Genomic DNA, 12,763 nt, shown 5'->3' with positions numbered 1-12,763 from the left:
AGTGCACATGTGGAGCCGCACACGTGACAGCTTTCCAGAATCAGGGCTCTGCTTCCACCGAGAGTTCCAGGAGGCTCACTCAGGTGATCAGGCTCACACGCCAGGCGTTCCTGCCCATCCAGCCATCCCGCTGTTCCAGTTTTCATGCATCCTCAGTGATTCCTCTAGGTGCAGAGGAGGTCCCCTGGGCACCCTTCCAAAACCATCACTGTTCCTCATGTCATTCTCAGATAGGCGCCCATATCAAGCACCGCGTACAGGAGCTGGGCCATGGCTGCTCTGCTCTGGTCACGAAGGCAGGCGCCCTGCAGTGTAGTCCCAGCGATGGCTACACCAAGAAGGAGCTCATAGAGTGTGCCCGCAGAGTATCCGAGAAGGTGAGCACTGACCTCCTGGGGCTGCCTGTGTCCCCTCCCCAGCCAAGCGTGGGTGGCCTTCCCCTCTGACTGTGCGCTGTATAACTCTGCCGCAGGTCTCCCACGTGCTGGCCGCGCTCCAGGCTGGGAACCGTGGAACCCAGGCCTGCATCACCGCGGCCAGTGCTGTGTCTGGGATTATTGCCGACCTGGACACCACCATCATGTTCGCTACTGCTGGCACGCTCAACCGCGAGGGTGCTGAGACGTTCGCGGACCACCGGTGAGGAGGGAACTGGCCGGAGGGAGGCAGGTCGGGGCCTGAGCCCGGGGAACAGGGGCTGGAGGCTTGGGCTCTGAGGAAAGCTGACCAGGCTGGGACTCCCCCAGGGAGGGTATCTTAAAGACGGCAAAGGTTCTTGTGGAGGACACCAAAGTCCTAGTGCAGAATGCAGCAGGGAGCCAGGAGAAGTTGGCACAAGCTGCCCAGTCCTCAGTGGCCACCATCACCCGTCTCGCTGACGTAGTCAAGCTTGGTGCAGCCAGCCTGGGAGCTGAGGACCCGGAAACTCAGGTATTTGCTAACATCCCTGATCCTGTCCCGAGCCTCACTTCCTGTTGCCCTTCTTTCTCCCTCTCACAAACCAGTGACCTCTCCCCCCAGGTGGTGCTGATCAACGCCGTCAAGGATGTAGCCAAGGCCCTGGGAGACCTCATCAGTGCGACGAAGGCCGCGGCGGGCAAAGTGGGGGATGACCCTGCAGTGTGGCAGCTCAAGAACTCCGCCAAGGTGGGAGGCCGTGGGGAGCAGGGGCAGGAGGGTGGTTAGTGCTCTCCCTCCTGCTTCTTACGATCATCTCCACCCCCATCCCACTGCTGCCCTCAGGTGATGGTGACCAATGTGACATCGTTGCTCAAGACAGTGAAGGCTGTGGAAGACGAGGCCACCAAAGGCACACGGGCCCTAGAGGCAACCACAGAGCACATACGTCAGGAGCTGGCGGTGAGCACAAGCCCGGGGCGCTGGGTGATAAGCTGAATGTGGACCTCCTGCATTCCTCAACCTTCTGCTCGCTTATTACCAAACTCCCCACCTGACCTCCTGTCACGTCTCTGCTGAGCTGCATCCCGGCCAAAAGGCACTGCTTAAATTCCAGACAGCCTCCCTCCCGGTCAGAGCCGTGGCCGGCCGTGGCTCTCTGTTAGCTGTGATGCAGGCCTATCCGCAAGGACTTGACCTACAGTGGCTATTCAAGAAAAGCTTTCTGAGCTGGGCGGTGGTGCCGCGTGCCGCAGGGGCAGGGGCAGGGGCAGGAGGATGATAAGTTCAAGGACAGCCAGGACTACACAGAAAAACCCTGTCTCCAAAAAACAAACGAAAAGAAAAGAAAAGCTTTTTGAAGGAACACATGGATGTGTGGACTAAATCACATGACTGTTTGTCTTCCAGTCTTAGACACTATAAAATCTTCCATCTTTTTTTTCCCAACAGGTCTTCTGTTCCCCAGAACCACCTGCCAAGACCTCTACCCCTGAGGATTTCATCCGAATGACCAAGGGTATTACTATGGCAACAGCCAAAGCTGTTGCTGCTGGCAATTCCTGCCGACAGGAAGATGTCATTGCCACAGCCAACCTGAGCCGACGGGCTATTGCAGATATGCTTCGGGCTTGCAAGGTAGGAATGCTGGTAGTGAGGGGTCACACTGGGGATTTGGGAGGCCTGAAGCCCTAACGCTAACCTGCTGCTCTGGGGACAGGAAGCAGCTTTCCACCCAGAAGTGGCACCTGATGTGCGGCTTCGAGCCCTGCACTATGGCCGGGAGTGTGCCAACGGCTACCTGGAGCTGCTGGACCACGTGCTGCTGGTAAGGAGGCATTGCCCCTCGTCCCAGCCTTTTGCAAACAGTTTCCTGAGCACCTCGGACCCAGACCCACCCTACCGCCTGTTCCCAAATTCATTCTCGTTTCCAAGTCTCCTTTCTCTGGGACCCCATTGTTCTTACGGTCATTGTTCCTCCCATTCACCTCTTCTTCCTCTTCTTTTGTCTCCTTCCCCCCTCCTGACCCCCCCTTCTCTACCTTACCATCTCCTCTCATTTCATCATTCTTGCTTGTCAGCCGGTGAGTGACAGCCCCCCTTCACTGTGTGTGTGTAGCATGATGCACTCACTGTGTGTACTTGAGTAGGACAGTGTTGGGGGCTGTGCTGTGGAGTGCTCTGGGGTCTGGGGTCGGGAGCAGGCTCTGCCTTGGTTCACAGGCCGAGGTGGAGCCTCAGGTCTGATGCTCTTTGTCATGCGCTCTCCCTCCCCCAGACCCTTCAGAAGCCAAACCCAGAACTGAAGCAGCAGTTGACAGGGCACTCCAAGCGGGTGGCTGGCTCAGTGACTGAGCTCATCCAGGCTGCCGAGGCCATGAAAGGTGAGGGGGATGAGAGGTAGGAGGCAGGGGAAAGTCTTGTCTTGGTGTGGTCTCTGCTTGCTGGTTGGATGGCTAGCCCTGAGCTGGCCCTGCTTCTAGTCCTCATGGGTGCCAGGGACTGTGATGCTAAACAAACTCCCCAGTGCTTCTGCCTCCCTACCCTGCCTCAGCATCCTCCTTGTGTCTCTTCCCACAGGAACAGAATGGGTGGACCCAGAGGACCCCACTGTCATTGCTGAGAACGAGCTCCTGGGAGCTGCAGCTGCCATTGAGGCTGCAGCCAAAAAGCTAGAGCAGCTGAAGCCCCGAGCCAAACCCAAGGTCAGGACTGTCCCCTCCCCTCCCCCGTCGTCCCCTTTCTTAGAGCCTCCCCGCGCCCTGCCCCTCTGTGACCTCTCTTTGTAGGAGGCAGATGAGTCCTTGAACTTTGAGGAGCAGATCCTGGAAGCTGCCAAGTCCATTGCCGCAGCCACCAGCGCACTAGTAAAGGCCGCATCGGCAGCCCAGAGGGAACTGGTGGCCCAGGGAAAGGTCGGTACTTCAACCACATCCTTAGCCAGAGTGCCCCTGAAGGAAGGACAGACAGCACAGGTCTAAGTGGGCTTGCTTCTCTCTTCTGCAGGTGGGCGCCATCCCAGCCAATGCACTGGATGATGGGCAGTGGTCCCAGGGCCTCATTTCTGCTGTGAGTGTACAACACCCACTGTGTCTTTCTGAGCTGGGTAGACTTGAGGCTGGAATGGGATGGGCCAGAGTGAGACGCATACTTTAATCTTAACTCTTTCTCTCCGGTAGGCCCGTATGGTGGCTGCGGCCACCAATAATCTGTGTGAGGCAGCCAATGCAGCTGTCCAGGGCCATGCTAGCCAGGAGAAACTCATTTCCTCAGCCAAGCAGGTCGCTGCCTCCACAGCCCAGCTCCTGGTAGCTTGCAAGGTCAAAGCCGACCAAGACTCTGAGGCAATGAAACGACTTCAGGTGAGAAACCCTGACCCATCCCACTGTCCCTCTGCTGCTCTGCTTTAAAGCACCGGCTGATGATCAAGTACCCCAGCAAAGAAAGGTGTTCAGGGAGAAAGGTCATCTGGCTCTCAGTTCTGGGTTACCGTCCATCACTGCTGGTGACTCAAGGGGGCAGGAACTTGAAGCAACTAGTTACATTATATCCACAGTCATGAGCAGAGAGCAGTGAATGCTGTGTGCATGCTAGCCTTCAGCTTCTCCCACTCCCACAGTCCAGAGTGCCCAAGGATAGTGCCTCCCATCTTAATTAACGAGGTCAAGACAGTTCCCCGCAGATACACCCACAGGCCCACCCAGTCCAGACGAGCCTTCGTGTCTACTCCCTCCTCAGGTGATCCCAGATTGTGTAAAGTTGACACTTAACACTGTCACACCCGAGATAACTTTCTTTGTGGGAGTCAAGGGACTCTCTGCACTAGACCCTTGAGTTCTCAGGAGCTGCCGTTTGCTTCGTGTGCAGGCTGCAGGCAACGCGGTGAAGAGGGCCTCAGATAACTTGGTGAAGGCGGCCCAGAAGGCCGCAGCCTTTGAGGACCAGGAGAACGAGACGGTGGTGGTGAAGGAGAAAATGGTTGGGGGCATTGCCCAGGTGAGCCACTCCGGGGCACTCAGGTGGGGACGCGGTCCGGTGGCCTGCCCTGTCACCCGGCCTCCGCCCCTAGTGCACATCTTGTTGAGCTCTCTTGGCCTTCCTCCCTCAGATTATCGCAGCCCAGGAAGAGATGCTTCGGAAGGAGCGAGAGCTGGAAGAGGCGCGGAAGAAGCTGGCCCAGATCCGGCAGCAGCAGTACAAGTTTTTGCCTTCAGAGCTTCGAGATGAGCACTAGGGAAGCCGCTTCTATTTAATGCAGACCCAGCCCAGAGACTGTGCCTGCCACTACCAAAGCCTTCTGGGCTGTCAGGGCCCAGCCTGCCCAATCCCAGCACTTCCCCAAAGTGCCTGCCAAACCCGGGCCTGGCCCTGCCCAGCCCCTCCGCAAGCCCTGTCCTCTTCCTGACTCCAAGTGCCTTCGTACCCTAGGGCCCCTAAGTGCCTGTTTCTCCCCAGAGTATTAACGCTCCAAGAGTATTATTAACGCTGCTGTACCTCAGTGTGAACCTGCCAGGGCCCCAGCTGCTCCACCCTGCCAGCAGCTTCCAGCCAGTCCCCACAGCCACAGCCGCTCAGCTCAGCCCTTTTTGATACTATGTCCCCTACCCCAGCTACCTATGGAGCTTGAGGGTTGTAAACCCTAAAAAGGTCACGCTCCAATAAAGGTGATTCTACCTACAGCTGCAGCCTGGCTTCGTGAGGAGATGGAAGATCTTCCCCAGGGGCACTGGGGGAGAGAGAGCAGGAGTGAGTTCTGTCCCCTGGCTTGATTGGTTCAAGAGGGGAGCAGAGGAGATTGGAGCTCATGGGCCCCTTTCTCCTGCCTGCACCCAGCAGTCACCCTCCTCGGGAAGCTGTGCCTGCAGAACCATCCTTATTCCCATCTCACGGGCCAAGCACTGCGCTGCTAATGAGCCCCTGCTCAGTTAGGAGTCTATAAAGAGATTGCAGCTTTAGTCCCTGGCCAAATGCCAGTTTTCAAAAGCAACCTCACTGAAAATTAATAAGCGTATAAGGCTGGAGCGATAGTGGTTGAGCACTGGCTGCTCTTGCAGAAGATGTGGGTTCAATTCCCAGCACCCACGTGGCAGCTCACAACTGCCTGTAACTCCAGTTCCAGGGGGTTCGATGCCGGCTTGTGACCCTGTTCTCCTTCACATGAACTCACATAGGCACATACACATAAGTAAATGAAGACGAGAATACAAATGCCCTCTTCTGGCCTCCAGGGAACACGCACACAAATCCTTTTTTAAATATTTGTGTATGGTTCTCGGGTGGCATTGTTGATTGATTTGGGGTATTCCTGTCAAAAACAGGAAGAGGAACTTGATCCACCTTTGAGACTATCGTCTTTTAGAGGGGCAGAGCGCCCCCTGGTGGCCAGGCAAGAGTTGGTTACTGTCCGGGTTCCATGAAGGGAGCCAGTCAAGGAGGTCCATACATACATACTGCCTTCCACTCCCCTCTCCCCCCACTGCCCACAACATGACAGCCCTCTTGTGTCAGAGAGTGTTTTTATGTGTGACTTTTGTGGATCGTGAGCCAATCCTGCTGCACAGTGTAGTATTTCAATACCTCGCCCTCCTAGCAGAAAACAGCGCTCATTTGCCGCTGCTCTGGGTACCTCGCGCCATCGGCTTCCTCCCCATTACAGTAAGTTTGAAGAGGATGGAAATGGTTTGTCCTCCAGGGCAGCCCACGGGGTCGGTGCCAGCTTCCTACCGTCACTCCGGTCGCCTGTGATTCAGACATTCAATATTTACTAAGCCATGCCTGTGCAAAGCACTGGAAAATCAAGCTGTATTATCACCTCTCTGACGCATAGACTGGGAACTCCACCACGTACGGTGGTAGGCCCTGAACCCCAGATTCAATGTCTCTTCCCCAGCCTCCCACATGAATAGTAATCTAGACAGCTCCAGCCGTGAGTCCAGGACAGCTGCTTCCTCCCACTCCACTTCCTTATGGTGTCCTCAGGAACTGCAGCCAGTCACGGCCATCTCTGTGGCGATAGCCTGGAAACCAGGGAAGCTGCTGCAGCAGCCTTTGGCTGTTCAGATGGAGTCCCGTCCCGTCCGTCCCGTCCCCCCCCCCCCCCCCCCCCCCCGTCCGGAGATTCTCCAAGATCCTTTTGGCTATCCAGAGGTCAAAATTAGCTTCACAATGAGGCACTGAAGAAAAACTTCTTTTTCACACCATCAACATTTCACAGTGTAGAAAAAAATACTGTGGAGTAAAATTGTCACAGCACAGATCAAGGCGGTGGCCCCAAATCACGCTAATCATTATGTAGTCACTATACATTAGCATATAAGACAAATTCAACTTCGTAAGCTTTTTGGGGGGAGGAGGGTCAGGCTTTCGCTATGTAGCTTGTAGCTTTGACTGGCCTCAGACTCATAGAGATCCACCTGCCTCTGTCTCCTGAGTGTTGGGATTAAAGGTGTGCGCTACCACATCCTGCTTATTTAAGAATGTTCTTGAGTATCCTAGACATGTTGACACTTCCCTGTAATTCCAGCATGAGAGAGGTAGAGGCAGAAGATTCAAGAGTTCAAAAAAGTCTCAAATAAATTGTAAAAAAAGGATTAATTTTATTGTCTTTGAGGTTTTTGGTGTGTGCACTTAGTGTATGTAAATGTGTGTGTGCACATACGTGTGCACATGCGCTCATGTGTACACAACTGTGCATATGAGGAGGCCAGAGAAAAACATTGATGTCCTCTTCACACTCCACCTCATCCTCTAGAGACTGGCTCTGTCACTGAGCCTGGAGAGTGTAGCTGAAGTTTTCCTGGTCCTGCCTGGCCCACGGTCAGGACAAATCTCTCTCACCCGCCAGTCCCACAGCCCCTAGGACCCAAGCAAACATACAGAGACTTATTACTTATAAACTGTATGGCGCCGGGCGTTGGTGGCGCACGCCTTTAATCCCAGCACTCGGGAGGCAGAGCCAGGCGGATCTCTGTGAGTTCGAGGCCAGCCTGGGCTACCAAGTGAGCTCCAGGAAAGGCACAAAGCTACACAGAGAAACCCTGTCTCGAAAAACCAAAACCAAAAACAAAACAAAACAAAACTGTATGGCTGTGGCAGGCTTTTTGTTATCTACTTCTTCTATCTTAAATTAACTCATTTCTATAGATCTATACCTTGCCACATGGCTCGTGGCTTATCAGTATCTTACATCATGTTTCCCAAAGGAGGTGGCTGGCAGCATCTCTCTGCCTCAGCCTTCCACTTCCCAGAATTCTCCTCTCTTCTTGTCCTGCCTATATTTCCTGCCTGGCTACTGGCCAATCAGCACTTTATTTATCACTCAATCATCCACAGCAGGCGAGGCTGGTGGCTGACAAGCCCTAGCAATCCTGGCTTCACCTCCCACAATGCTGGGGTTAAAGGTACATAGGGGCCACACACAGATCTTTAAGTGAGTGCTGGGATATGAATGCTCACGCTGGCTCAGTAAGTTCTTACCCACCTAGCCATCATGCCATTCCCCTTTAAAAGAAAAGGTCTCAGGGCTGGGGAGATACCTCAAGCATGAAGACCTGAATTCGGGACGCCCAGCACCCACACAAAAGCTGGGTGTAGCTGGGCGGTGGTGGCGCACGCCTTTAATTCCAGCACTTGAGAGGCAGAGGCAGGTGGATCTCTGTGAGTTTGAGGCTAGCCTGGTCTACAGAGTGAGTTCCAGGACAGCCAGGGCTACACAGAGAAAGCCTGTCTCAAACAAAACAAAACAAAATAAACAACAACAACTGGGTGTGCCCATGCAGACCTATAACCTCGTGCTAAGAGTCAGAGAAAGGCGGGCACCAGAGCCTCAGTGGCCAGCCAGTGTAGCCTAACTGGAAGCTCCATGTTCATTAAGAGGTCCTGCAACTTGCTATGTAGACCAGGCTGGTCTTGAACTCATAGGTGCTGAAGATTTATTTTCATTTTATGTGCGTGTGGGTTCACCCATTCGTAGTGTACCTGAATGTATGTATGTGCACCGCATGTGTGAAGTACCTGCTTTAGCCTGAAGAGGGTGCTATATCCTCTGGAACTGAAGTTACAGGCCATTGTGGGCCGTTATGGGAACCAAACCAGGGTCCTCTGCAAGAACAGCAAGTGCTTTTAACTGCTGAGCCATCTCTCCAGCCCCTGGATCTTAATTCTTAAGTAAAAACTTTTCCCCTCTTTTCTTCTCTCTTCTCCTCTCTGTGTGTGTTATTGTTGTTATCTTCGTTTGGGACAGGGTCTCATGTAGACCAAGATGGCCTCAAATTCACTATGTGGCCAAAACTGGCCTTGAACTCATCTTTCCGTCTCTACTTCCAAGGGCTAGCATTATGACCATGCTGACTATGCCTAGACAAAAGCCTTTTCAGTGACTCCTCCGATGAACTTTGAAATACACACGAAGCACTTCAGCATGCACAAGTGTGATGGCTTCCCTGAGGAAAGCAGGCCGTTTGTAAGTGTGTGTATGATACCATGTTTACTTGAGAAGTGACCGAAAAACTCTGGTTCTCAGACTTGGATATCTGGCAGATCTGTTCTCACAAAGGAACAATGAATCAGTCACATCAGAGAAAAATCTGACAGTATTTGTTACCAATTATACAATTAAAAATTTCAAGTGAAACCGGGCGGTGGTGGTGCACGCTTTTAATCCCAGCACTTGGGAGATAGAGGCAGGTGGATCTTTGTGAGTTCGAGGCCAGCCTGGTCTACAGAGCGAGATCCAGGACAGGCATCAAAGCTACACAGAGAAACCCTGTCTCAAAAAAAAAAAAAAAATCAAGTGAAAATTCTAATTTTAAATAACTTTTCTCTGACACCATGACTTCATAGCTTCCCCAAATTAAAACATAGTTGTAGACTCTCTGATGAAAAAAATCAAGAGATTAAGGAATGTAATATTTTGATATAGTAAATTTATTGAAATGTGTCAACATTTGGAACATCTGTTGGTCAGTGAATCAATATTTTCTAAATGACCAATGAATGATATAACAAAACTATATGTGAGTAAATGATTACCCCAAAGAAGGATAAGAAGTTCAAGGTGGACATGGTGGCACACACCTTCGATCCTGGGCAAAGTAAGGTGAGAGTTCCAGGCCAGTCCAGTCTATATAGCAAGTTCCAGATTAGTCAGGGCTACATAGAGAGACTCTGTGTCAAAAAAAAAAAAAAAAAAAAAAAAAGTTCAAGGTCATCCTCAGCAATTCAAGACCAGCCAGCCCCAGGACACATGAAACCCTGTCAATCCCCTCCCAGAAAAAATTAACAAATGTAATCATTCCTATGCTCCACTAATTTGAGCGAGGGAGATATACTTTATTATTCAAAATGTTATTTATATTAACATGATGGTGTATAATAGGTGTGTGCGCATGTGTGTGTATGTGTGTGTATATGTGCATATGTGTATATGTGTGTATGTGTGTGTATGTGTGTGTGTGTGTCTAAGTGTGTGTATGTGTATGTATGTGTGTGTATATATGAGTGTATGTGTATATGTATGTATGTGTATGTGTGTATGTATGTGTGTATGTGTGTGTATATGTATGTGTGTATGTGTGTATGTATGTATGTGTATGTGTGTATGTATGTGTATATGTGTGTGTATGTGTGTGTATATGTATGTGTGTATGTATGTGTGTATATGTGTGTGTGCGCGCGCACGTGTGCGTGTGTGCGTGTGCGTGTGCGTGTGCGTGTGCATGTGTGTGTGTTGTTTGAGACAAGGTCTAATGTAGTCAGGCTGGCCTTGAACTGGATATGTAGCAGAGGATGACCTAGAACTTCTGCTCCTCTCACACCGCCTGAGTGCTGGGGTCACTGGTGTGAGCCACACTGACCAGTTCATGCTGTGCTAGGGATGAACCCAGGCTTGGAGCATGCTAGGCAAACCATACCAGCTAAGCTCCATCTCCAGCCTTTACTTTTGTGGTTTTTAATGAACTCATAACTATTTTTTACATTTTCGGGGGGCTTGCATCCTAATGTAGGGAGTGTTGATTCTAATAACACCTTCAACAAAAGCTATTGGGGGATCTTCAATGATTTCTAAACTCATAGTTCTAACAGCAAAAACATTTGCGGCATTCTGCACTAGGTAGGCCGTTCATTTCTCTAAATCCACAGCATATTAGCTGGCGTATTTGAGCGCCTGGAAGCTACGTAAAATCCGCACTGCGAATATTTACTGCTTACTCTAAGCCTGGTACTGTTCAAGGGGCTGTGGACTCAACTAAGGACAAGAGTCCTTGCTCTGGAGGACTCACAAGACAAACAGGCACAAGAATTTGTAGCAGACTAGGCTGAGAATCAAGGTTTACACTGGAAAACAAGGGCCTCCTAGATGGAAGGGGCCAGGAGGGGCAGCGGCCAGGGAAGGGCTTCCCAGAAGAGCTGACACCTGATCTGAGCCTTAAAGGCCACTGGCAATCAATTTAGGGAAGGGTGTTTTAGAGAGAGGGAACAGCATGCGTAAAATGTGGACGCTGTTAAGAAAGGTCTGGCTATTTCCAGCCCCTGTCCACAGCTCAACATGAATGTGAGGTGAAGCATTAATCTGAGGGCTGGAATGAGGCTGGAAACTGAAAATGAGGCTAGCGAAGCAGGCAGAGGCCCAAACAAAGAGCACTCCTACCATATTAAGAAATGTGAATGGGCTTTGTTTTTTTTCTTTTTAATATTGAAGGGATGGGGATGGGGCACTGGAGGATTTTTCTATTCCACTAACTTAAAAAAAAAAAATTTGGCAGCAAAAGCCAGGGGTAGTTAAATAAATGAAGGAACTAGAGAACCAGAAACAAGAAAGGCCACAACCGACCCAGAAAGCACCAGGAACTGTTCAAGAAAGCAAGCTCAGAGCCCACTTCGACTTCAGGAGCCAGAAGGAGCAAGAAGGCTCTCCAGGGTTGTGGGCGTATGAAGAGTGAAGGACAAGGACCGGGAGAAAGCTGAACCCTAGGGGTCTAGCATCGGCTTATCGGATGGACGGGAGATATCTTTGTCTTGCACAGACTTTAGGGAACACGCCGCAGTGGGCTGGAGTCAAGGCCAAGGTCAGTCCTGTGTGCTCTAGCGGGTGTGAGTCCAGTTAGACAGCGAAGCAGATGAGGAGTCCTCACTTTCCCGCCCCTTGCACACCCGCCGGCCCTCTGCCCAGGATTCCCACGGTGGTCCTCAGCCCGCCAGCAAATCCCAGGCCTCCCACCCCTCTGCACCCGCTGGTCCCGGCGAGGCGCTGCCCACTCCCTCCCGGGCGCCGGGGCGCTCGCTCCCCTCGCCCACCCCGGACGGGGAAGAACCCCCGCCACGGTCGCCCAGCTCCGCCGAGGTTCTTAGAAGCCTCGGAGGAGGGGACGTCTCACCGCCCGCTCCCAACGCCGGGCGTGCCCTTCGGCTCTCGGTGGCCCGGCCCCGCCCCTCCACGGGGAAACATCCCAAAAAAGGTCAGAAAAGAAAATTCCGAGTCAAGTTGGCCCATTGGGGAAGACCGCCGAGTCCGCTGGGAGAAGTGGGGAGGAGGGCGGGCGCCGGGGAAAGAGAGAGAGCGGCGAAAGTGGGGGGAGCAGACAGAGCCCGGAGGGGGCGGGAGCACCGGGTCCCGGGTGGGAGTGGGGGTGGGGAGAGCGCCCTGGCCAGCCGGGCTGCAGCCTCGTGGAAAATATGCGGGGCACGTGGGGGGCGGGGCGGGCGGGAGCGGAGAACCTGGCTCTGGGCACCGAGACTGGGAGAGGACAGACACTAGGTTAACAGATGCCAGGCCCGCCCTTGGGGGCAGCAGGCCTCCTGCCTCAGTTTCCCCAAGCACTCCAAGAGACTTCGCCACCACCTTCGTGTCTCGGTAGCGCAAACCCGGAGTCTGGGACCCGGGGTAAACTGAGGCACTCGAGGCGTGCAGGCGATCCGCCTCCTAAGAGACATTTAATCTGGGGGGATTTACAGGAAACTTCTAAATTAAGGGCAGCGGCTGCTGCTAGCTGAGGGGGGGCACGCGGTCCCTGCGCCCGGGCAGCTGCCGTGAGCTCACGCCCTGAAATAGCCCCGCGGGCCCCAGCCCCAGCTGCCACTGGGCCCGGCTGTCACTCAGAGGAAGCGCTGAGCCCCCGGCCCAAGGGTCCTAGCCCCTCTGCTGACCAAGGATTTTACAGCCTTTAATTTTCCTTCCGACGGCTGGCGGGGGAAGAGGGGAGGCGGGGCCAGGACCCGAGGGGGCGGACCGGAGGGGTGGGCGCAAAGAGCAGCCGCGCCCCGCGACCGGGCAGTGCTTCTGCCCCTACAAGGTTTGGGACTCGGTGGGGGAGGGTCCCGGCCCCCGGCTCCGCCCGGTCCCTCCCCGCCTTTTAGGCGCCCGCGCTCC

General features: G+C 53.2%; 1 protein-coding gene across 5 annotated transcripts in view; it reads left to right on the top strand.

Moving 5' to 3' along the window:
- Positions 1 to 5,075, top strand: part of Tln1 (talin 1) — a 32,529-nt gene extending 27,454 nt beyond the window's left edge. For all 5 annotated transcript variants that reach the window (XM_006986007.4, XM_076564085.1, XM_076564087.1 and 2 more), the window contains 14 exons: positions 231 to 377; positions 473 to 639; positions 747 to 930; positions 1,021 to 1,146; positions 1,243 to 1,359; positions 1,849 to 2,034; positions 2,117 to 2,224; positions 2,675 to 2,780; positions 2,977 to 3,101; positions 3,186 to 3,311; positions 3,403 to 3,465; positions 3,576 to 3,758; positions 4,264 to 4,392; positions 4,505 to 5,075. In XM_006986007.4, the coding sequence (XP_006986069.1) occupies positions 231 to 377; positions 473 to 639; positions 747 to 930; positions 1,021 to 1,146; positions 1,243 to 1,359; positions 1,849 to 2,034; positions 2,117 to 2,224; positions 2,675 to 2,780; positions 2,977 to 3,101; positions 3,186 to 3,311; positions 3,403 to 3,465; positions 3,576 to 3,758; positions 4,264 to 4,392; positions 4,505 to 4,630 (1,893 nt within the window). In that variant the 3' untranslated portion in view covers positions 4,631 to 5,075. The remainder of the gene's footprint in view (positions 1 to 230; positions 378 to 472; positions 640 to 746; positions 931 to 1,020; positions 1,147 to 1,242; positions 1,360 to 1,848; positions 2,035 to 2,116; positions 2,225 to 2,674; positions 2,781 to 2,976; positions 3,102 to 3,185; positions 3,312 to 3,402; positions 3,466 to 3,575; positions 3,759 to 4,263; positions 4,393 to 4,504) is intronic.
- Positions 5,076 to 12,763: the final 7,688 nt, after the last annotated feature.

This window comes from Peromyscus maniculatus, chromosome 2 (assembly GCF_049852395.1).
Source record: "Peromyscus maniculatus bairdii isolate BWxNUB_F1_BW_parent chromosome 2, HU_Pman_BW_mat_3.1, whole genome shotgun sequence".
Lineage (NCBI taxonomy): Eukaryota > Metazoa > Chordata > Mammalia > Rodentia > Cricetidae > Peromyscus > Peromyscus maniculatus.
Note: the sequence above shows the minus strand (reverse complement) of the source record. Positions and strands in the feature narration are given on the sequence as shown.